Source organism: Silurus aristotelis (assembly GCF_946808225.1).
Source record: "Silurus aristotelis genome assembly, chromosome: 4".
Lineage (NCBI taxonomy): Eukaryota > Metazoa > Chordata > Actinopteri > Siluriformes > Siluridae > Silurus > Silurus aristotelis.
In genome coordinates, this window is record NC_139577.1 from 7,050,015 (window position 1) to 7,076,723 (window position 26,709).

Below are 26,709 nucleotides of genomic sequence, written 5' to 3' on the forward strand. Positions count from 1 at the left end.
AGCTAATGACCTTAGATTAAATCGTTAAATAGGGATGCTGATATGATGTCACGCTAACATGGCATTTAGGAAGAATTGTTGCCAGAATCATTGGAAAGTTTATATATTTATGAATAATTACATTTTTCTATTTTGTTCATAAAATTCCTCCCCTAGCTACTTAACCATTCACACATTGTGTTTAGGAGAGAGAGAGAGAGAGAGAGAGAGAGAGAGAGAGAGAGAGAGAGAGAGAGAGAGAGAGAGCGCAGATGCCTCAGGCACACAGATGTGAGAGCAAAGCTACGATATTAAAAATGTATCAGGATCTGCGCTTTCTCTAGACACATGTCGACTTGCGTTGCTTGGTGTGCAGCAGAGGATAAAGTTGCTGTTAATATTTTACACAATCCTGGAGGGGTTAAAGGATGTGTACACGACTGAAGATGACTCTTTCAGTGCATTTCCATTTAAAGGTGTGATACATTGAGTAACCTGGACATACATGAAAGAACATTAGTGGTTCAAAAAATTCTTTTACCAGGTGTGAATCCTGCACATTTATTGTCCTGTGTTTTGACCTCTTTCGGTTTCCATACTCGGCCTTCTCATCTGATCGTTTCCATTTCCCATGTTCCTTATTTACTCATGGCTTTATTTCTTGGTGAAGCACATGGCTTGTGATTGGCTACACTTTTTCCTCATTTCTGTATTTAAACTCCTTGTTCAAGCCCTTATCTTGAGTGTTGGAACATATTTTCTGACATTTAAAGGGGTCTGAGATGTGTTTAAATGTAATGGACCATGTACAATCACATTATTTAGACCGATATATTTTTATTTTATGTTTCTGATCTTACCAGCTCTGATGTTTCGGTGTCTTGTGCTCCATAAATAAAATGTCATCTGGCTGTGTTTTTAATGTGCATGTCTGAAATAGTATTAAAGATAAAAGGTTTTCATTACCAGACTTGGAAATGTAACACGATTTGGATTAAGTACAGATATCCTATTAACAAAATATTGCATTTATATCAAAGATCCCCTTTGATGTCCTCTTATATTCCAACCTTCTTAAAGTAGATCCCATTTCATGGTTTTCCATTTTCTGCTAACAAATTTGTATTAATTTTGAGAGCCAGACACTGAACATAGAAACTAAGGCTCTGAATATGACAATATTTGAACAATAATGCATGAGCAAGAGTAAGGTTACAACTGCACGATTGAGCGTGATCTTACTTTTACACACTAAAACTGAGACATTATTAATAGGTAGCTGACATTTTGGACTGTGTTTTTGCTCTGTTTAAAAAAAATAGATCTCATAGCAGCACACTTTGCAGTGTGTCATCCAGCTAGCTAGTTCACAATGATTTATACATTTCTGGCAGGTGTTTCTGTTTAAAATGAAGTCTTCCTTTTTGCCTTCATCTGATGAGATTTCATATTATAACTCAGAAATTAGATTAATGTAAAACATATAGTTTGCTTTGTCCATTAATGGTCACTTATAGTAAGTGATGTTTCAAATTAATTTTCTAAATGTGGTGAACTCAGATGCCCCAAATCAATGCTGCTTGTCTGATTAGATTATTGGAGTGGACTGTCTTCAAATATTTAATTTTATTATTTAGTTTTGCAAAGTATTTATGTTCACCACCAACATTTTTATTTAAAAAGTGTAAAACGCCTCTCTCATGACAATGTCTAACACATAACACTGGAGACTCCTCCTATAGTTGTATAACACCTAAAAGGAACTAAATAATTATGTGTAGCATCTAAAGCAAGTTGAATGTGAGTTGGAGCTGAAATTGAAAATCAGAGCTGAACTCTACTCCGAGTTCTCGAACTCCACCACATTGCAGTTTTCACATGGTTCCGAGCCACTGAGAGAACCTGTCAATGCTTATCTCCTTCACATGGCAAGCCGAGTCCACATAAATAGTGCACGATTCCAACTTCCTACACAGCCTTCCCATCTTCGCCACGTCTCCACGGCGTGAGCCATCAGAAGAGTGTCACGTCTCTCAAGTATGTTCGGTCTAAAAAAAGGAGATGTTTGGACCTTTTTATGAGGCTCCATGTCAACTAAATTCTTTATATAGGTTAGTCTTTTCTTTTCCTCTCTTCTCCATTTCAGAGAAATTTCTATGCATAATTTAGAGCTGAAAGATCTGAAACAATTACCTGAGCACAGAGAACATGGGACCAGTACTAAGTAAATTATTATAAATTTATATGATTAGTTATTTTAGTGACTATACATATATATATATAAATATATATATATATATATATATATATATATATATATATATATATATATATATATATATATATATATATATATAGTGAGGAAAATAAGTATTTTAACACCCTGCTATTTTGTAAGTTCTCCCACTGAGAAATCATGGAGGGGTCTGAAATTGTCATCTTAGGTGCATGTCCACTGTGAGAGACATAATCTAAAAAAAAAAAAATCCAGAAATCTATTTATTTGTATGATACAGCTGCAAATAAGTATTTGAACACCTGAGAAAGTCAATGTTAATATTTGGTACAGTAGCCTTTGTTTGCAATTACAGAGGTCAAATGTTTCCTGTAGTTTTTCACCAGGTTTGCACACAATGCAGGAGGGATTTTGGCCCACTCCTTCACACAGATCTTCTCTAGATCAGTCAGGTTTCTGGCCTGTCGCTGAGAAACACGGAGTTTGAGCTCCCTCCAAAGATTCTCTATTGGGTTTAGGTCTGGAGACTGGCTAGGCCATGCCAGAACCTTGATATGCTTCTTACCGAGCCACTCCTTGGGTATCCTGGCTGTGTGCTTCGGGTCATTGTCATGTTGGAAGACCCAGCCTCGACCCATCTTCAATGCTCTAACTGAGGGAAGGAGGTTGTTCCCCAAAATTTTGCAATACATGGCCCCGGTCATCCTCTCCTTAATACAGTGCAGTCGCCCTGTCCCATGTGCAGAAAAACACCCACAAAGCATGATGCTACCACCCCCATGCTTCACAGTAGGGATGGTGTTTTTGGGATGGTACTCATCATTCTTCTTCCTCCAAACACTTTTAGTGGAATTATGACCCAAAAGTTCTATTTTGGTCTCATCTGACCACATGACTTTCTCCCATGACTCCTCTGGATCATCCAAATGGCCATTGGCAAACTTAAGACGTGCCTGGACATGTGCTGGTTTAAGCAGGGGAACCTTCCGTGCCATGCATGATTTCAAACCATGACGTCTTAGTGTATTACCAACAGTAACCTTGGAAACGGTGGTCCCAGCTCTTTTCAGGTCATTGACCAGCTCCTCCCGTGTAGTTCTGGGCTGATTTCTCACCTTCCTTAGGATCATTGAGACCCCACGAGGTGAGATCTTGCATGGAGCCCCAGTCCGAGGGAGATTGACAGTCATGTTTAGCTTCTTCCATTTTCTAATGATTGCTCCAACAGTGGACCTTTTTTCACCAAGCTGCTTGGCAATTTCCCCGTAGCCCTTTCCAGCCTTGTGGAGGTGTACAATTTTGTCTCTAGTGTCTTTGGACAGCTCTTTGGTCTTGGCCATGTTAGTAGTTGGATTCTTACTGATTGTATGGGGTGGACAGGTGTCTTTATGCAGCTAACGACCTCAAACAGGTGCATCTAATTTAGGATAATAAATGTAATGGAAGTGGACATTTTAAAGGCAGACTAACAGGTCTTTGAGGGTCAGAATTCTAGCTGATAGACAGGTGTTCAAATACTTATTTGCAGCTGTATCATACAAATAAATAGTTTAAAAATCATATATTGTGATTTCTGGATTTTTTTTTTTAGATTATGTCTCTCACAGTGGACATGCACCTACGATGACAATTTCAGACCCTTCATGATTTCTAAGTGGGAGAAATTGCAAAATAGCAGGGTGTTCAAATACTTATTTTCCTCACTGTATATATATATATATATATATATATATATATATATATATATATATATATATATATATATATATATATATATATATATATATATATATATATATATATATATATATATATATATATATATATATATATATATATATATATGTGCTGTATAGATAGATAGATAGATAGATAGATAGATAGATAGATAGATAGATAGATAGATAGATAGATAGATAGATAGATAGATAGATAGAGCATTGCCCAACATCGTGTACATCCCTCACATTTTATACTACAATACTTACAATACTACTGAAATAAAATTGGATATATTTTAGAGTAGTCAATATGCAGCTTGTATAGCAGTACATATTTACTGTCCTATGAAAATAACTCAACATGCATCATTATTGTCTAAATAACTGGCAACAAAAATAAGTAAACCCTAAGTGGAAAAATCTATTGATTGAACATGACATATTATCACTAGGCCTGATTTGTAAAGTTGATGGAAAACAATATCGAACAGGTGATCAAAATATCACCAGGCTTTTTACCTTCAGTAGTGCAAAGACTAATACTGAACGTATACTTTGCAAGGTTATGATTGAATCATAGTCTCTGTTTGTGGGGGGGTGTCTAACATATCACTATCATGCGGTTAATGGTAATGCTGTTAATTGTAGGACATGGAATTCCTTTAGCAGCCATGTTTGAAGGTCGTAGTACTTGCTTTTAGTTGTCGAGATCAGCTCTGTTAGTGTAACTGTCTGTGTTTGTGTTGATTATAAAACACATAGAGGAAGAGGATGAAGAGAAACACACCAGGGAGCTGAAAGATGATGTGATGTTTATTAAACAGAAATTTTACCTCTTTGTCTCTGAAGACCCGAACAACCCGTGCTTAAGTTAACGTTAGCAAACAGTGCAGGAAGGTCAACATGCAGTTGAGGAGAACCTTGAGCCAATGTCCTCATCTAAACAACTCCATCCGGTCCTGTAGATCCAGAGCAGATCTCCTGTTATGCCTCATTAGCAAACCCAGTCGTGCTCTGAAATTGATTTAGCTTAGCAGTACAACAGCACGTGCCACTCGATCACAGACAAGCCTGGCAGGGATTATGTTGTTGCAATGGCTTGTGGGTCATTACAGGAGGAGAAGAATCGTTTCAAGGTCAACGTCATGCTCGAACCCTGTTTAAAAAATTGCATGTTATAGTTATATATCAATTTAGACTTTCTGATACTTAGCCACAAGTTTCAGGTCTTCTTACTGTAGGTGGTCCCCTGATGTTCCCAGATGAGATTTCTACTGCCTTGCTTTTTGAAACTTTTCCATATTTTCTTGTTGGAAATTAAATTTATTTCATTCGTATTATATAGTAGAGAGGAAACACCATTATTTCCCAATTAGAATGTTATGGCTGAGTGCATAACTATTTACCCGCAGAGCTGTGAAACCCCTAGATTAATCCTTTTACCGTCAGAAGTCACCTAAAGTTAACCCAGAAACATCACATCATCATAAAGACCAAGGATCCATGACAAAGTTGTGGGGAAAAATGATCAAACTTAGTTCTAGATTTAGTTGTAAAAAATCCATTTTGAATGATGAACCACCTCCGGAATTATGTTTATGAAATAGGGAAAGAATACAGCAGAACCATGCTGTTCACCAAAATTCTGTGAGGGTGTGAGGGTGTGAGCTTTGAAGCCACTGGAGAGATGCTGCTTTGAATATGAGAATGAGGTTTCTTTTTTATTGTACTGACAAATACCTTACCTTGTCTGCTACATTAGTAGAAATGTTCCCCCTGGTTCTGGAGTGTTAAATGTGTTTTGTTAAAAAAAAAAAAAAAAATTCATGGCTAGTTTGTGTTTGTGCTTATTCAAGACTATACCCTCCACACTTTCTGGATATCACTTGAAATGAACGAAATAACAAAACACACAAAACAATGTCAAAACAGTGAAAGAGCCTCAGGTTTTAAACGGCAGTAGCCGTGACTCATATTTTTTTTATATACCGTGCTTAGGCATCACATCATAGGTGAGCACCATTTGGCAAAAAAAAATCCTCTTTAATTTCTCCTGGGTGTTTTTGTTTTTTTCACCGTGCACTTAAAATAATATCAAGAAAATTGAGGTTGCCCTGACGACAGCGTTTTAGAGAGCAAGATTCAGCGGCTGTTTTTCTTTTCCTGTTACGAATAGATGTGGCTCAGTGTGTGTGGATTTGCAGAGGGAGAGAGGGAGAGAGAATAAGGGAAATAATTAGAGAGAGTCCTGAGTGAAGTCTCTGCACCTGGAACAGGTGTGTGATGATGGAAATCTGAGACTTTTAATCGAATTATATAAATATAATCTGATTTAATTAAGACAAATTTGATGTAGTGTAACGATGTTAAAAAAAATGGTGCAGTTTCTGCTTTTCTGAAATAAAATCAATATCTTAATTTACATTTAGTCCTTAAAATGGTGCTTTTATTTTTTTTATTACAAAAATTGCTGGCCGTTCTGTATGAGATCTGAATAAAATAATGTCCAATTTTACTATAGTGCAATTTTAAGAATGTGTGTGTGTGAATGTGAATGTGTGTCAAACGACATTGTAAATCGACAAATGCAAAAACAACTGACTTTTTCAGCCATACATAATTCTTCCCCAAACTAATTGTTTCCACAAAGCTGAAGGCACACAATTGTGTAGAATGGCTCCTGGCGTAATACATTTTCTCTTTTTTTTTTTCGAAATTGGAAAGCAATACATGTTTCATCATGACAGTGCCCCGGTTCATGAAGATTTGATTTACAAAGGTTGGAATGGAAGATCTTGAGTGGCCTGCTGTAGAGCTCTGAACTTGTTGCGGTTGAACACCTTTGGGATAAATTGGAAAACTAACTGAATACCAGGCCTCCTCACCTCACCTACATCAGTACCTATATCAGTACCTTTGTTGCTGAATGAGCACAAATCTACACAAGCACACTGCATATATAGTTGAGCATCTTCCCAGTAGAGTGGAGGTTATTATAACAGCAAATGAAATGACTGATTATATTTTATTTATTTATGGCCACCAGGCAGGCATAACATGATGACCACCTGCCTAATATTGTGTTGGTCCTCTTTTGCTGCCAAAACAGTATCTCGTCTGTTGGATCAGACCACGGGCCAGCCTTTGCTCCTCATGTGCTCCATAACCCTGTCGCTAGTTCTCCACCTTCCTTCCTTGGACCACTTTTGATAAATTCTGATTATTGCAGACCAGGAATACCCCACAAGAGCTGCAGTTCTGGAGATGCTCTGACCCAATAGTCTAGACATTACAATTTACTCATGTCGAACTCGCTCAAATCCTTATGCTTGCACATTTTTCCTGCTTCTAACACATCAACTTTTGAGGACAAAATGTTCACCAATATTCCATCCACAGCAGGTGCCATGATGAAGAGATAATCAGTGTTATACACTTTAACTGTAATGATGTTAAAATGTTATATGCCTGGTATGCTGTCCCTGGTTGGTGTATTGACAGTGTAAGTGTTCAGAGCCTTTTCAATGGAACTGTCTGCAGAACTCAGAGACAGGATTGTTGCAAGGCACAGATCTGGGAAAGGCTACAAAATAATTCCTTCTGCACTGAAGATTCCCAAGAGCAAAGTGGCCACCATAATTCTCAAATTGAAGAAGTGTGGCACAACCAAGACTCCTCCACAGGCTGGTCCCCTGGCCAAACTGAGCAAACAGTGAAGAAGGGCCTTAGTAAGAGAGGTGACCAAGAACCCGATGGTCAATCTGACTTAGCTCCGGAGATCCTGTATGAGATAGGAAAGTTCTCTGGAGAGACCGGAAAATGGCTGTTCATTGAAGCATCCCATCCAACCCGACCCAGCTTGAAAGGATTTGCAAAGAAGAATGGCAGAAAATCCCCCAATCCAGGTGTGAAAAGCTTGTTCTATCATACCCAAAAATGATTGAGGCTGTATTTGCTGCCAAAAGTGCTGCAACTAAGTACTGAGTAAAGGGTCTGAATACTTATGTACATGTCATATTTTTGTTTGTTTGGTTTTTAATAAAAAAAAATAAAAAATTACAGACATTTCTAGAATTCTGTTTTCACTTTGTCATGATGGGGTACTGAGCATAGAATGAAGAGAATCAATCAATCAATCAATCAATCAATCTATCTATCTATCTATCTATCTATCTATCTATCTATCTATCTATCTATCTATCTATCTATCTATCTATCTATCTATCTATCTATCTATCTATCTATCTATCCAAATATATATATTTTATACATACACAGAGCTGTCATGGTTACGGCAGAGCTTCGACTAACTGTATCACTATAAAAGAGCAGACATTTAATCCTAAACATCACACCAGTAGGTGAGAATTCACTCGTATCACTTATGGTGTCTCATCTGTGCATTTGTGTGTATGGTCTGTTCAGTCTTTTTTTTTATTGGTGTTATTTATATAAGTGATGTTTGGGTTTTCCTCCTTGACATTCACCTCTCTGTACAGTGATGTATAATGATTGCCAATTGGATCAGGAACACTACACTGTTTCAAGCTGCTATAATAAAGCATATTTTATGGACAATCCACAACATTAAACATGAAAATCAATAACTCATTTAAAAAAAAGTTGGTAATGTATAAGAGGAATAAAACACTGTGGCATGCTGTTGGAGGTAAATGCTGAAAGTTTCTTTCTCTCTGTTTCTGCACGCTATTGATTTCATTTGTCATTACATAAACGAGCGGCATAGAGCATTGAGTCCACCTGTGTGTGTGTGTGTGTGTGTGTGTGTGTGTGTGTGTGTGTGTGTGTGTGTGTGTGTGTGTGTGTGTGTGTGCGTGTGTGTGTGTGTGCGTGTGTTAATAAAGAATTGGCATAACAAAGGTCCTGTGTTCCATCCAGATCTCCATCTCTGCTATCAAATGTTCTGATTTTTTTATCTTTTTTTTTTTTATTCACTTTGACGTCACTTCTGCTTTCCCTAATTTTAGAGCTGAGCCGGTAGGTTGTTGCTTAGTTACTGAGCCGTATGTTCAAGCTCCCTGTCGCCAGAAGACACTTGATGGAAACAAATAGGAAATGGTCACGTACATGCTTAGTGCACACGCACACACATTTAGAATACTAGCATCAAGATAATCAGATGTACACAAATAGACCTGGAAGTTCAGCTACTTCAGACTTTGCAGTGTCTGTCTTTGTCTGTCTGTCTCTCTATCTGTTGCTTTCTGGCTTCTCTCTGTCTTTCTCCCTGCCCACCTGTCTTTCTTTGAATCTCTGTCTGTCTGCCTCACTCTGTCGATTTCTATCCGTCTCTGTTCTTATTTGTCTTCTTTGTTGTTGTTTATTTGTTTGTTTATTTATTCAAGTTTAGCGATTTCCAAGTTCTTGCTATTCCCAACTGTCTGTCTCTCTCTGCCTCATTTATCTGTCTCCCTCTGATTTGCTTTTTGTCTTTCTCACTCTCTTATTTTTTCTGTCTGTCTTTTTCACCGTCACACTCTCTTTACCACATTCTCTCTCTCTCTCTCTCTCTCTCTCTCTCTCTCCCCCCCCCCACTCTCTCTCTTTCACTCCCTGTCTGTCTGTCGTCCATTCTGTGCTTTTCATGTTTAATTACTGTCCTCAGCCCTGCAGAAGCCGAAAGCAAAAAGAGTGCTCTGTAATTAAAGAGACGATTAGCTGTAGCTATGGGATACAGCATGGCAACGTCCCAATTCAATTCGAACCAATTCACACACACACACACACACACACACACACACACACACACACACACACACACACACACACACACACACAGAGACTGAAATGGGGTATTTCTGAACTCCAACCTGCTTGTAACCTTAAATGTCAAAGTTACAGATACAAAGCCTGTACAGTATGTCCACCTAAAAGCACATTCTGTTTTATTTATTTCAAAATAATTTAATTATCTACAACAGTGGTAGATGAAGAAGACACAAACACAAGCCATTAAAAGTTAAACCAGTAAATGTGCTCCAGTTAAACTTTCATTTAAGTAAAAGAACAAAAGTATTTGTTCTTCAAATGCATTTAAGTATCCAAAGAACTATCTGCGTGATTGACCAGTTTTTATTCACACAAACAAAAAGTAGGACTGATTTCGCAAATTGGGGAAACTTTTACTTTAACTTTACTACATTTCAAAGTCAAATATCTTACTTTTTACTTAATCACAAATAAAAATAATTCAGTAAAGTACACATGTAAAAAAGCTACTTAAGTACAGTAAGGAATTACATTTACCTAATTACTGCCCACCACTGCATCTACAAATGCCTTGTGGAAGAACTTTTATTTGGTGCAACACCAGATGATGTTCCTGCAGGGGAACTATCCATTCCACAGTAGAAAAAATACTCAGAACTTTCCTTCCTTCATCCGCTTTTTGTTCTTGCAGACAGACAGACAGATGTTTGTAACAAACATTATTGATTCTTGTACAGTGTAGAAATGATGCTTAGTAAAAATCTTCTCCGCACTTTGTGAACCTCAATTCTAATATGTGATTTAATTTGAATCCAAATCTGTTTCCAATCCAGTTAACATGAGAGAGCAAAAAAGAGAGAGAAAGAGAGAGAGAGAGAGAGAGAGAGAGAGGAGAAAGAGAGAAAAAGAGAGAGAGAGTTAACACATGGAGGCAGACAAGAGAGACATAAATAGATGGGGGTAAAAGCCAGACATAGTGAGACAGAAGAGGAAAGATAAAGTGAGTGAGTGGCAGCGAGACCGAGGAGGAGAGTGAGATGAAGAGAGCAGTTGGGAGACATAGAGAGAGACAGAATGAGAGTGAAAGAGATTGAGGGAAATAGTGAAACAGAATAAAAAGAGACAGACAAAGAGGGACAGATAAACATCTTGAGATATAGAGGCAGAGGGAAAGTGAAATAGACAAAGAAAGAGACAGACAGACAAACAGAGGTTTTCTGGTTTGGTGGTTTTGCAGGCTCTTGTTTGTTGGACTGGAGTGCTTCTGGGCGAGATAATTACAGTCATCATCCCTCCATACTCCTGGAAAAAATAGCAATTGTGTAAGGGCTGTAGAGAGAGTCATTTTACTGCGGCGGCTCACCTAGAGATACACATTACGTGCTCGAAACGGGGACGAGGTCAGGCTTTATCTGCGTGAGGGGTTGAGGGAGCAGACTTCACAAATTCTAGCTGGAAGATAAAAGGAACAATGACCTTTAGCTAATGAGTGTGTCCTTGAAGTCACTAAAGCTTATGTCCTGACTTTAAACATCTCCATTTAGCTCAGTGAGTAATTCTCCTGAACTTTCCAGCTGAGTATAGAATCTGCTGTAATTGTGTTTGTGTGTGTGTGTGTGTGTGTGTGTGTGTGTGTGTGTTTATTAGTCATTCAGTCTGCAAGTCACTTAGTCTTACAGTCTCCTTTCCCAGTTTCTGGGTGTACAGGTCCCACGGATCAGTTTGCAGTCCCCTAACACCACAGTCTAGTCTACAAGACTTCAGTATTTAGGTTATGCAGACTTTCAGGCTTTCAGCCTCCAAGTCTTTCAGTCTGCAGTTTTCATTGTTTTAGGTTCAATTTCAGTCACTCATCCAAATGTCTCCTAGGTCTCAATTTTTTGAGTACATATTCTTACTTTTAAGTCTCCATCAGGTCACTCTGCCATCCAGTCTTTCAGTTTTTCATTCCAGGTGACCCAATGTCCCAAGAAAACACACCCTGAGATGGCATTCGGAAAAAACCTTAAAAGGAAAAAAAATCTGGGTGGCACCGTATGCCCAATCGGCCCAGAATCTTCTAATCTCCTGACATTTTAGTCTCCACATCTTTTAGTCTCTTGGCGATGCAATCTCTAGATCTTACACACTCACACTTTTTAAATTTTTTTATTTGCCTGACCACCTTTATATTGATCTCCAAGTCTTCAAGTAACATCACCTTCTATTGACTTAGGTTGAGAAAATTAAATCTGACCATGCTCATTATGATTTCTAATTCTCCTTCTCCGAGTAAAACCGCACCATAAGTGTACTTATAGATTAGAATAATTCATATTACTGTTGATGCAATAGAATGCCATCATACCATTTTTATCACATTATGAGTCATGTATCCTTGGTGTAAGTGTGACAAATTTCATATTAATTTAGCATACTGTCTAACCTCAAGAACACACTTACACACGCACACACACTGGCTGAGGAAATTCTCGCAGGACAGAGTTAACAAGGACTATAAATCAGGAAAGTTTTCTCACCAAGAGAAGGTTGGATCAGTGTGTGTAGGAGGTGATGTTAGCCAAAGGCACATATTCTTATTGTGTTAATTAGCTGTCTTCAAAGACTAGATTACAGTCACACAGCACAGAATGAATACAGGATTGTTAGTCTCAAGTGTGGCTTCCATCCACCTGTTTGCATGCGAGTGAAAGAAAGAAACACGATATTTGAAACATGCTTACATGATGCACATGAACGCAGAGCTGTTAAAGTTGGCATATGGACCAGTTGAAAGTGTGATAAAGAAATAGAGGAGCAGATTTCTGGAACATGAAATATGTTTTAGCAGGTGTTGTTTTGGCAGCTTTTTGTTTAGAACAGAAATTTGCTCGGAACTCACGCAACTTATAGTTTGTAAAGAAAATGTATATTAAATGACTTATGTGAAATTTTTAAGCATGGATCACCAAATCAACAGATACCAGCTATTATAACTTTACACTATTACTATCCCAATAAACACTGCCCTCAAAAAACTACCTATATAACACTCCCATAAAAAGGGGGGAAAGGAAAATTAGAAAAAGTTGGATACTCCAGCTTTAGCATCTGGAGAATCCAAGAAGGGGCACCAAAGTTTGTCCAAGTTCCATAAAGAAAAAGTAAATGATGGTTAATCTTTCCCAGTTTAATGCAGGTAAACACTTCTTTGAGACACCTATCAAGTGAAGGGGAGTGAGACTAGTTTGTGAGTGAGAGAGAGAAGTTGTGAAAAGATGTTTAAATAAAACAGATCTTTGGTAAATCTTTGTACTATCTGACCTGTAGATCAGAACAAATGACAGGTAAATCATTGATTAATAAGAACCCACTTTCTGTCAATCTGTCAAAAGAAAATAACAAAATGTTTTGATGAACCCAGAGTTGATTTGAAGGTTGAAGGTGATTCATTTCCCTTAACGCCACAACCTGCCAAGTTTTGTATTTTTCTTTTAGCATTGCAATTTACTAACGATATCGTTTTCATACATTAAAGAACAACAAATCTTACATAGTTACAATTAATGTTTTAAAATCTTCTGCTTTTTATGTTTAATTTCACATTTCATTTCACATTTCATTTTTTCCAGATTCAGAAGACACTGAAACTGAAAGTAATTGTTTGATCTGAGATCTTTTGCACCGTCAGAATGAAGTATTTGACACTTTACACACTACGCTAATGACATCTCTGTTAGCTTCTGTAGTTGTTGCCATGGTAGCATTGAAGCAAAAAAAAAAAAAACAGTGGAGAAGATTGTCTGCTCTGTTGGAACATTGAGAACCCTATGAAGCAAGGTTTATACGCATACTAATGTTGAAATTTAGTAAGTTTCTCCTCCTGTCATTTTGTCAACACTTTGTCCTGTTTCTCTGCAATAGTTTATTTGTTTCCTGCCTGTTGAACAAACTGGAGCAGTCAAAGTTCTAAGTTTCAGAGTGGGTGTGAGTTGTATGTGTGTATGAATGTGAATGTGTGTGTGCGCTGAATCGGAAGTCTATCCTTCAGAAAAAATTGACTAATAGTTTTATACGAATCGTTCTCTGTGAAAACAGATCTAATAGTGGCTGTGAGAATAAGCTGCATTTAAAAACGGCTGGATTTTGAGATCTCTGGAGAGGCGTTCGAATCGATACGCCAGATTGAAGGAGGCTTCAGAGTATGCGGTTTCTGTTTACTCTTTGAGGTGAGGAGAGAGAGGAAAAAAGAGAGAGGGAAGGAGAGAGAAAGAGAGAGATGGAGATGCTGAGAGTGTCAGAACCAGACCTCTTGACTGCTGGTGTTTAAAATAACTTACCTTCAGTATGATGTAAAGTTTGCAGCAGTTGTTATGAAATGTGAGCGTAAAACAAAAAGCTGAAACGATGCATCAGAATAATAAAGCAGACGTTTATATGCAACATGATGTGTTATTCACCTTCTGTTCTTTTTACCCTGAGGCAGAAATGTACACGTAACAAAAAGAGACAAAAAACTAATCTAGTTTGGAATAAAGACAAACAATTTGGTAGGGTTGTGTTATGTAAAGAAATAAATTCCTTGTGTCATGCTGTTGGAGAAAATTCATCAACTGCGTTGTGTGTTGAAGTGGACTTACTGTTAATAAGTTTCCTATAACTGCATGTGCTGAAAGTGTTCTCTTTATCTTATACCACAACAATTTGACAACAATTACAGGTTTTGATTAAGAGTGAAACAAACTGCTATTTTTTGCATTTATAGTTGCCATTGTAGTTGGCGTTAGACAAAGTAACTTATAAAAATCTTATTTATGCAACTAAGCATTTGAGGATTAAAGGCCTTACTCAAAGCAGTAGTGGTGGGATTTGAACTCACAATCTTTTGATCAGAAGTCCAACATCTAAACCAATGAGCGACCCGTTTCCTATATAGTTAGATTTGTTGTAGAACATCTGCAAAATCACTGCGATACCTCTAACTTGTCTTATAGCTGAAACAACCCTTCCCTCACCAGCCTCTCTATTTTCTCGGTCTTTAATTAAAAAAAAAAAAACCTGACAAAGAAATATAAAAATATTAGTGAGTCTGAGTGAGCTGTTTCTATGGAAATTATATAAACAGCATATTAGTCAACACCTTCACCAGCACTGTGATATAAATGCAAATATATTGTTTTACAGGACAGGATGTCGGCATTGGGTAGAGGATTAAATAAAATTAAATAAAATAAGCTGACAGCCTGAACATTTTAGCCTGAACACATACTGTACACACTTCAGTTCTCATAATGGCACTTGCTGTATTTGTGCATGTGTTAATCACAGGTGTGTGTGTGTGTGTGTGTGTGTGTGTGTGTGTGTGTGTGTGTGTGTGTGTGTGTGTGTGTGTGTGTGTGTGTGTGTGTGTGTGTGTATCTCCTCTTCAGGTTGGGTGACACATTCTGATATGTGTATTATCCAAAAGTGAGTCAGTTGCTCTTGGCACATCACATCTGTACCCTTTATGTGTATTACATGGCAGACAAACAGCAACATAGAGGTCATTTTTTGTGCCCTAGTGACAAGACCCGAGTGCATGTCAGTGCTGTTTTTATACCTCTTCATCAAATTCTGCTGACTCAGACATATGTACAATCGACGTCATGTCAAGGTACACAACTTGTGTGAAGTGTGTAGCAGGAGCAGAGTTTCTTCCTCAACAACAATGTATGTGAAAAGCAATGTTCTTGGATATTTGGAGTTTAAAATAATACACTACAAGCTATGTATTATATACTATACACTATACTATACCTTACACTGCAAACTACACTGTAAAATATATTCTGTATTACACTAGACAATACATGCTATACAATACACACTACACTACTCACTAAATACTAGTTTCAGGCCGTGCTTTTCACACCTAGGCCTTCAGAGATGTCCTACCTCAGTCAATCCACCGCTCGATGCCATTATGACATAGAATGGCAATAGAAAACATCAATATAATAGAGAAACGTAGTAGAACAGAGCGTTGTGTCACAGACAGTGACAATGAATGCCATTACAAAAGCAAGAAACCCAATGAACACAATTCAAAAAGTCTCCTTTCACTGTAGCCACAGCTTGACCCAATCAATTTGTTGTTCTCTGTCAGCCATTGTGGAATGAAAAAAGCACCCTTTAAGACTACTTGAAAATTTTTTAGCTTGTGCAGTTTTTGCTAGAGATGCGGTCTGCGAACTCTGACAGATGCGCTCTCTGACCATCCAATCAAAGGGCGTGAAAATGCTCACGCCTCTACGCCTGCTAGATGGTCTCAGTGTCGCCAACTCGAAATAGCAACGCAACAGCTTCATTCTGATGTATTTTAGATTACAGGCTCCCACACTGTTGATTCTGATTTTTCGACCCTGCCAACACGTGATGATTAAAATATAATTGGAACATAAACATACACCCCTGAGAGCAGTGCAACTTAGTAAAACACTATGAAATGTAGAGAATAAACTATTGGAAATAATTTAATGCATATTCATGGAAAACCAATATTTAAATATGTCAGTGATTACCGTAATATTTAAACCAGCAGACAACCGACACTGCTAAATACTATACATTACACTATAAGGTATATACCATACACTACACAACAGTCTATATACTACACACTACATTATACATTACATTAAACATTATATACTATATACTATTATACATTTTTTCAGTATGCACCATAGTACACGCTATATATAATACAATATATTCCACACTACATGCAATATATTGTCTATGCTTTTTATTTATACACTATAAACTCCACTACAATATATGCTGTACTATTCACTTTACACTGAACGGGGATAACATTATGACCTTATAACATTTTAAACTGTGAAGTGAATAACACTGATCATTTCTTTATTATGGCACCTGTTAGTGGGTGGAATATATTAGGAAACAAGTGAACATTTTACCCTTAAATTTGACAGACAAAATGGGCAAACGTAAAATTTTGACCGAATTTGACAAGGGACAAATTGTGACAGCTAGACGACTGTCAGAGCATCTCCAAAACTGCAGCTCTTGTGGGATGTTCCCGGTCTGCAGTGGTCAGTATCTATTAAAAGTGGTCCAAGGAAGGAACAGGAACAGGCGACAGGTTGATGGTCATTGATGCACATGGGAAGTGAAGGCTGGTTTATGTGGTTCGATCCAACAGACAAGCTGCTGTAGCTCAAATTGTTGAAGAGGTTAATGCATTTTGCATAATGCCTGATTGGTGTATACAGGCTCTTTTATTTATACAAACTTTGTCTCTGTTGTATACCTAGCTATATAATTAGTCTATATGTAAAAGGTGATATTTTCTACATTAGCATATTACTTTGTATCATGAAAAATAAATGGGTAAATTTATATTTCCTTCTAAATTTTGGTTAAAAACGCTTGTGCTTCCCAGTATCTAACTTATCTGTGACGGTTTCGTTCGACTGAATGATGTGAAACAAAGAATAAAGCGCCACCTGGTGAACAAAATATTGCAATACATTATTTAATTATTATATCCATGTGCAATTGTGGCAATTACTCATTGACAGGAGGTGGAACTGGAGGTGGCAGTGTTAAAGATGCTGAGGTTTTCGTTGGGAGTCATGAAGATGGACAGGATTAGAAATGATTTTATGCGAGGAGCAGCGCATGTAGGACGTTTTGGAGACAAGGTGAGGGAGGCGAGATTGAGATGGTTTGGACATGTGCAGAAGAAGAACATGGGGTATATCGTTTGGAGAGTGCTGAGGATGGAGCCACCAGGAAGGAGGAAAAGAGAAAGGCCAAGGAGGAGCATTATGGATGCGGTGAGGGAAGACATGCAGGTAGTTGGTTTGAAAGAGGCAGATGTAGAGGACAGGGGGGTATGGAGACGGATGATCCGCTGTGGCGACCCCTAATGGGAGCAGCGGAAAGAAGAAGAAGAAGAAGATCCATATGTGCAATTCAAGTCTATCTCTGATCTGTCAACTACATGAGGATTATATATACTATACCAGAAAATTTGGACACACCTTTTCCTTAGGTGTTTTTTCTTTATTTGTAAAAATGTTTAAACATTTTACATTAATACTAAAGACTTTCAAACTATGAAAGAACAAATTATTGAATTATCTAATAAACAAAAACCTAATGTTTTATATTTATCATCCAGTCATCTGGAATGGTTTTTCAACAAAACAATGAGGAGTTCCCAAAGGCATTTGCACACCAGAATTGGGTGATATTCTGCCATTTTTCATGGCAAATCCTCTCAAGTTGGGTCAAGTTGGATCAGGAACACCGGTCGACAGCCACTTTCAGGTCTCTCCAGCAACATTCAATAGAGTTCAAGTAAGGGATCTAGAACATTCACAGAGTTGTCCCTAAGCTCTGTGTTGACTTGGCTGTTATCATACCTCTTGGAAGAGTCCTGGTTGTGCCACACTTCTTCCATTTGAGAATTATGGAGGCCACTGTGCTCTTGGGAATCTTCAGGGCAGCAGCACTTTTCTGTAGCCTTCCCCAGATCTGTGCTTTGTAACAATCCTGTTTCTGAGCTTTGTAGTTTGACCTCCTTTGGTTGTTGTTCTAAAATGCATTGTCAGCTTTGAGACCTGCTGTAGAGAGGTGTGTGCCTTTCCAAATCATGTCCGACCAATTCAATTTACCACAGGTAGACTCCAGACGATTCGTAGAAACAGCTCACCAACGATCAAAAGAAATGTGAGGCACTAAGCTAAGTGTCACTAAGTGTCAAATTCAAACAAATCTAATTTTATGGTTGTATTGTGAGTTGTATTAACAAAATTGTAATAATTATCATCATCATCATCATCATCAACATTTCTAAGTGATCAACACCAAAATGAATAAATTGTTTAATGTAAAAAGGTTATTGGTATTGGTAGTAATTATAAAAAATAAAAAATAAATAAAAAACAGTAAGCAGTGTGACTTTCTAAAACTGACAGTTTGTGTTTAGTTTCTAACATCTCGTCTTTCAAATGATCTCTTTCTGATCCATTCATTCCCTTCAACCTTTAAAAGCCTCATTGTTCTCTTTCCGGACCGGATGTTTCACTTCCCCGTGAATGAACAAAGCGAAAATCCCTACACCGGCCCGCTGTCTCTAGGGGCAACGTAGATACTAAGGAATCGGCTCTGTTTCTGATTCCAAACGTGGTAGTTGTGGGGGGGTTAGAGTTTAGTAATGGAATCGACTCCGAGAGTCGACTCCGTGCAATACTATTTTTGTTGGCTATTGAAGGTAAAATTGAGGATTGATGTAAATTAACTCCAAAAGTATGTGACTTATTAGTTGTTATTGTTATTATTATTATTGTTGTTTGTGGTTTTAATTTACTGATTTATTTGTTTAATAATTTATTAGTTTTTTGTCAATTAAAACACTAGGTTATAATAGAAAGCAGTAACGTGTATTTGCAGGGATTAGTCAAAATGTGACAAAGTGAAATCCCCTGTGTTTTAAAATGAGAAATCATTTGGTATGAAGGACCAGAAAGTTTTAACAGAAGGTCTCATTGTGCAGAGTGGGGTTCTTTGTGGTTACTCATCAGAAGGTCAGAGGTTGAAACATAATAGAGCGAGGCCCTTAACCTTCTTAGCTCTATGCGGAGCTGTGTCATGGCTGCTCCTGCGCTCTCTGAACACTCTGACCGCTCTGACCTCAACTTCCAAACAAGCTGAGAAATGTAAGGACGAGATTTTAAACCTGCTGTAGTGGATGTGTGACACAATACAGACTTGTCCTCGGTTTTGTCAGAACAGGATCGTGCTGTTCTCCTTTAGGAATCGGCTGCTCGCTCGACTCTCGTAGAATCGATTCGGTGTCAGTCGGTGAGTCGACTCTGCGCTGTAGGTGTAAGTGAGGGATGCGCGAGGGCGCGCGTACTGATTTCCGCGCTGTCATGACGACGGTGCCTCGAGCGCGGGATGAGTTACACCGCAACAGCTGCGCGGGATGAGTTTTATCGGGATTAAAGTCAACACGGTTTGTGTGCACGTGCTGGATTTTTTCCTAGCATAAATTAGAGCTCGTGCATTTTAAATCATAAATCGACATGGAGCGCAAAGTCAGCATCAGACGCGCCACTTCGGCCGGGTACCGCTTACCGGAGCGCCCCAGCGACGCCCTGGCCTCCCGGTCCTCAATGTCCGTGAAGAGACCTCCGCAGAGCGCGCCGAGGAGCGCGAGCGAGCCGCAGCCAAACTCCGAGTACCGTGACCCGGTAAAGCAGGACCGCGTTTGGCGGGAGCTCGTGCGCGCGGAGAGAGACGGCCTTAAAGAATGGTAGTGTAGCGATGCTCTCTCTCTCTCTCTCTCTCTCTCTCTCTCTCTCTCTCTCTCTCTCTCTCTCTTTCATCTCTCTCTCTCTCTCGCTCATTTCTCATTCTCTCTGTTTTTACATTTCCCTCCCTTTTCTTTCTGCTTTCTTTGTCTCTTTTCACATTTGTGTTTCTCAATCTCTTTCACCCCCCTATTTTTCACCTCTATACCGTTCTCTCTTTTTTTTACCTCCTCTATCTCTCTCTCACATCTCTTTCCTTTTCTCTTTTTTTGTCTCCTTCTTGTTGCACTTGAAGTGACACTCCGTTTCTCTGTTATCTGATACGGAGAGGTTCGCGGTTGAGCGCGTGCCCCGTACACGGTGTGCGTTACACGGTTGCTTGGTCCCGCGCGCGATCATAAAGCCGTGGATACTGTACACAAAACTGTACCCTGCTTCCTGCTGTGAACTCCACACTACTAACAAACACACAGCGTGTACACTCCGAACAAAACACTAAGAATGGGGGAAGAGTAAACAAACTTTTTTTTATTGTAATACACGATATGATGAGGGTTTTTTTTATTTATTTCATTGAACTCACAAAACCAATAATGCTATAAGCTCATAATGCAGACTTCCAGCTTTTAGTTAAGGACCTTCACACTCATGATCAGATGAACAGTAGATGTTACAGCACATTATATATCTGCTCCATCCTTCTTTTAAAGAGCTTTACAATAATCAAAGATTGTTATTATTATTATTATTATTATTATTATTATTATTATTATTATTATTATTATTATTATTATTTGCAAATCCAAAATGCTCAGATAGCTGGAGTATTGTTCTGATTCCTGTCCTGCTTCCCTCCATCCCTCCATCCCTCTGCTTACAATATTTTTGTTTTTGCACTGCCCTCAGGTGGTTCATCATGTCTTGTGAGATTTGTTTTGTTAATTACCTCAGCAGTGTTTTGGAGTACGAGCCAAATGTGTTTGCTCTTCATGTAACCGTGTTCTTGTTTCCAGCTCTTCTGCAACCTCTTCTTCACATGTTTAAACTTGGAGCCAAACTTTGGACACATCTGGATTACATGAACCTATAATTTTTTGAATGGATGTGTTTTTACTATGAAAATCTTTTTAGTGTCATCTTTATATTTGAGCTCTAACTTTTTTTTAGAACACTGAGGTTGTATTTTTTGTATTAAGAGGTGGTGGTCATGCTTCATCGTCTCTTTCTTTTTCTGTCAACTATTCAAAGTTTTCTTCTTCTCCTTCTTTAATAATAATTACAGGATGATCTTTGGAAAAAGTCCATTTCGACGGTGAGGATTGTAAAACGAGTGTAATGTCTGTTCCCTGCATCCTCTGAGCAAAATTCTAATTTTGTTATATTTGTCAACTATATAAGAACCATTGACATAAATAATAAATAAATAAATAGAATAGAGGACAAAAATATAATATGCATTATATTAAATAGAATACAGTTGCAGTGAAATAAAAATAAATTAAAACTTGCATTTTAAAATAGTGTTTATATTGTAATGATATTAGAAATAGAACCCGGAGTGTAAACATATTATATGTAGCATCATTTTCATTCAGAAGAGAGGTGACAGTATATTCGATTTGGCATGTTTTACGCTGGATGCTTTTCCTAACGCAACCCTCCCCATTTATCCGGGCTTGAAACCGGCACTAAGAGTGCACTGGCTTGTGCAACCCTAATGGCTGGGTTCAGAAGAGAAGTGACAGTATGAGTTAATAATGACATTGAATGTGTAACATGAGCTGTGCTGTGTTACCTGGGACTTTTGTTTGCTAGACAGCAAACAAGGTGTCTTTTATATCCAATGAGGACACCATTACTTTGCTTGGATGGGGATTAGTATTTTATTCTAACACACATTGCTGCATTTCAACGCCTCATTTTTGAGAAATTGAAACTCTCCTACATGAGCAAATCAGAAACGGACCCTGTTACCTTCCTGTTTTAATATCTAACTGAACAAGTTTCAAGTAATGGTACAAAGTCCTCTTAAGGAAAACCTTTATTACTATTTATATCTCTATTCCTTGTTTATTATTTACCTGTAATCTTCTTTTTTATAATTTACCTGTTCTCAGGGAGAAGAACTGGAGTTTTCTGAAAGACTTTGATCAGTTGGTATGAAGTCAGTCTTCGTTTCATCAACAACATTTCATCTTTTAGCCTCCTGTATGGCTTCAATTCTTCCATTTGCAACTCGTCTCTCATTTCATCTGTTCACTCTCTCAGGGGAACCCCAGGACGGAGACGCCGCTCCCCAGTTACGTGTCTCTGTACTCCGAAACGCTCCCCAACACCAGCAACCAGATGTTCGGCAGCCGCGTCTGCACCGAACTCGGCAAAGAGCTGATGCGAATGGACAAACTGTTAATGCTGACGACGAAGCACCATAAGACCAAACCGAGTCCCGAAATGCAGCCCTGCTGACGACAGCTCTCGAGGTCTAAACAAACACACACACACACACACTCGTCGTTAGTCGAGAATAATTTTGTACGCTAGTGAGTAAAATGTGTTTATGAAGAAGATTTTTAACTCATCTGCTCAAAATTAGAGAATAGAAGAGCTTTAATTTGTCACATATACATTACAGTGTAATTATTTCTTCGCATTTCCCAGCTTGCTTACTAGGGTCAAAGCACAGGGTAAGCCATGATATGGCGCTTCTGAAGCACAGAGGGTTAAGGGCCCTGCTCAAGGGCCCAAAGTTGGAATTTAGCAATACTGGGGCTTGAACCCCCAACCTTGCAATCAGTAACTCAGCACCTTAACCACTGATCTACCACTCCCCCTAATTATTGAACATCATTAACTGAACAAAGCATTCAAAATGGTGTAAAAATGGTAGCTATGGCTATGTCCCATTGCAGTGTCTATAACAACTTTAGCATCATTATACCATTCTCCATATCTCTGTCTTTTCTGCTACACTGGGCCAAGGATGGTTATAGCTGCTATAACATTAACATATAACATATTATAACATACTGTAGTAATAATATCAACATGGCAAGTAATAACAGAAACTATCTTGCATCACTGACATTCCACACTTGTACCTTTAAACGGATACAAAATTCATATGCTTGGTTTATTAATAAATAAATAAATAAATACTAATTTGTAACCCTTATCATATGGCTGCTCTATGAAAAGAATAATCCATGAATGGCACATTATCAGATTGCTAACAATTACTCAGCTTCATCACACTTTCCCGGGGTTGATTCATTTCCTTTTTTCTTAGCTAAAAAATCTTGATAGCGTTTTTTAGATTTTTATTTTAGGATTGTTAAAATAATCAAAAAATGTCAGGCTGCTAATTTGACATTATAAAATAAGTCAAAGAGCTTTAATGTGAGAAATAAGTCATTTTTACACCATTATCTAGAGTTCTTTTAGTAGTGTCGGTTTTGAGTCATTTAGGAAGGTTGAGCAGATGAAGGTCAACATGTTTTACTTAAAGGCCCAACAAGTGCTCTTGGATTTTCAGTCACTGTCTGAACTTGTTTTTATTTTTTGCTTTATCATATCATAGTTGGAAAATGTCTTCTAGACCTTCAACACCTCGTTCTTCAACGAAGGTTATGCGATAGTCTGTTACACAACTAAGCGATTATGAAAGCTGCATATATGCTTAAATATTAGTTCGGCGTTTATGAATTTAAAGTGCATTTATGTGCTCAGGTATATTGTAAGTTTGGCTTCTGTGCCAAGTTCTTTTAGTAAATCCGGTGCTATTGATTTGCTCATGTGCTTATAAAAGTGTTTCCACTGAGGCTCATAAAACTATAACAAATCAAAGAACTGTGATTTATATATCATTTTGATTTGTATAACAGGCATTTAATGACTCCATAACATTAAATTTTGAGCAATTTTTTAAAGCTATTTTTAAGCTTCATGTGAAAATGGCTTTTAAGGATTGTATTTGTTAATAATAGAGCATAGCTAAAGCTAACATGGCTGACACCTGAAGCTAGTTTCATTACGCTAAAATAAACACTCAGCTGACCCAAGCAACTGAACCACAAATCACAAATCACAATCCTGATATAAAATAATCCTTTTGAACTTGATCTATGAGATACAACTCAAAGTTGCCATGGTTGCTATCATTTATGATTTAATAAATGAAATCGATTATCTGACTGTAATCTGCTTAACTAATGCAGCTTTATGTTTAAAGTTCTAGGAAACAATCGATTTTTTTAATAATGGTGTTCAATACCTCATACAAGTATTTAGTGACCTTTAATGAGACACATGAAGCTCGACCCTAGTTTGAGCATCTTCAGGCTACATATCTACATTAAAATTGTGGCAGAAATATGTTGTCCATTTCGTACAGCTTTTGCATCAAGCTTCCCAGTACAGCAGGTTCTGTCCACTTGAATGCAGAGTATGTAAGGAGCAGGAGATAAAGTCGTCCTTGAAACTTAAATTCCTGCACCCCTAAAGTTCCTGAAAGTTTTTGATTCGCACGTGTTGTGTAATGATGACGTGTGTACATTAGGTTCAAATTTCATGTTTGACATACACAATATTACGAGGTGGTATCAAAAAGTTTCGACACTAGTTTTGTAACATGCCAACAGATAGCAGCACAAGGCTGCACACACAGTCACAGGGAGCACCAAACTTTATAAGTCAATGTGCCAAAAGACATCGTCCTGTGTACATCAGGAGCTGTGCGACTGGTTCCTATTCTAACCAGGTACGTTACCACGTCTGCCATTCTGACCTGCACTCTGTCACCGAGCTCTCCTCACACGTGAACACACAGGAAACAGCGTGATCTCACTTCCACACCCACCTTAATTCACATATTTGGCGGCTGCAGACTTCACCCTCTTCCCGAAGATGAAGTCCCAGGTCAAAGGTTGCCATTTTGACACCGTTGTGGAGATCCAGCGTGAATCGCAGAAGGTGCTTGACACACTTTTTAAAGAAGACTTCCAGGACACATTTCAGAAGTGGCAGGAACGCTGGGAGCGCTGTATTGATGTGCAAGGGGACAATTTTGAAGGTGATAGGTAAATAAAGTATATTCTTGTAAACAAAGCTAGTCTTGAAACATTTTAAAACTACCTATTATTTGGATTTATGTTATTTGTACATCTCTGTATGTCAGAAACTCGACACACCTGCAGCAACAGTGACAATTAAATATAATTTGTACTTTTCCTCCACTGGTCTTATCACTGACACAGTTAACAGGTCGAACCTTGTTTTGTTTTTTTAGTTTTTTTTTTCTTGGCTTATGTGAATGTCTTCAAGCATGTGGGCGTCCATATTTTAACGGCGTGTTGAGGCTTTCAGGGAGAAAGAGAATGTGGGCGACAGAGGAGGGATCACAGCAAGAGTCTGCCATGTTCATATCTAATGTGTTCCACTGAAACAGCTCAGAGTTTGGCTTGACTCACCGCTCGCTGACTCACGCCTCCGTGGAAAACAGGTGCACATGAGGAGGTTTAATCTGTTGATGAAACCCACGCTCACATCTGGGTTGTTATTGTTAGACTATTATTAAAAGTATAGAGCAGTTTCTGAAAAATAGGAATTAAGATTTTATTATTATCTGCCAAATCTTAATAAAGGATCTCACTGAAGTTTGGTGTGTTTCTTCCCAAAATATTAGCACAAACCTAGAGGCACACAATTTTGTCGTATTTCTTTGTCATGAAATTTTCCCTTCACTTGAGCTTGGGAAACCTGCCCCAACCTGACACAAAAACAACTCCATAAAAATATTCTTTACATGGATTGGAGTGGAAGATCTTCTGCTTTAAAGCTCTGAACCTGTTGAACACCTTTGGGATGAATGTAAAAGCTGATTGTACCCCAGGCCTCCTCACCTCACCTGCATCACTACCTGACTTTACACCCTTAGCTGAATGAGCAACAATCTTCATCACACAGAGGAACATCTTTTCAGAAGTGTGGCGGTTATTATAATGGCAAATGTTCAATAAGAAGCCCATATTTATCTTATGGTCAGGTGTTCACAAATGATTGGCCATATAATGTAAAGTTATATAGTGAGTGTTTTTGGAAGAAGATGCAGATATACAAGATCTTTAACACAAAGATTTTAGTCTAATTTAAGCATCAACAACTATTTGCAAGTGTAGATTTAGCTCCATTACATACAATTTAACTTTAACGTCAGGGTATCTAGCTAGCTATGATTAGCTACATGACCTTAATTACATAACCATCATTATTTATGAAATTTTAAAATGATCACATTTGTTTCCAAACTAAACAATTTGGTTGGATTAGCAGTCAGTGATTAGTAGCTGGTTAGCTGGTTATCTTCTTTATACCAAAGAATACCTTTATCTCAAATGTAATGAGAAGATTAGAAGTAGAGTTTTTAAATAAAATTAAAAAACGATAATTTCACAAGCAAAAAGTTAATCGTGAGAAAAATTGTTAGTATGATCTTTATTGTTTTATAAAAGCAGCCTTAAAAAGTATATCAGAGTAACAGCGCGCTGAATCCACTAGAGGGCGCTGTGGTAAACGGCTGAGATAGACACTTACAGTAGGGGAGAAAATCCGTCCCACCATCAATACAGTGTATTTAATAAAATATGCGAATGAAAGAACATTAATCATTTCAGCTTTATTCAAAATGAAATCTTATTGTTTTCTTTAATATATAAGTCCTCATGCAGCTGATATCTGC

The 26,709-nt window shown here is 38.0% G+C and overlaps 1 protein-coding gene across 1 annotated transcript; it reads left to right on the forward strand.

Moving 5' to 3' along the window:
- The first annotated feature begins 19,521 nt into the window (after window positions 1–19,521).
- On the forward strand, window positions 19,522–25,627 carry cimip5 (ciliary microtubule inner protein 5). Its single transcript, XM_083539822.1, has 3 exons — window positions 19,522–19,978; window positions 22,094–22,133; window positions 22,245–25,627. The coding sequence occupies exons 1-3, from the start codon at window positions 19,749–19,751 to the stop codon at window positions 22,440–22,442; spliced, it is 468 nt and encodes a 155-aa protein (XP_083395948.1). The 5' UTR covers window positions 19,522–19,748; the 3' UTR covers window positions 22,443–25,627.
- The last annotated feature ends 1,082 nt before the right edge of the window (window positions 25,628–26,709 follow it).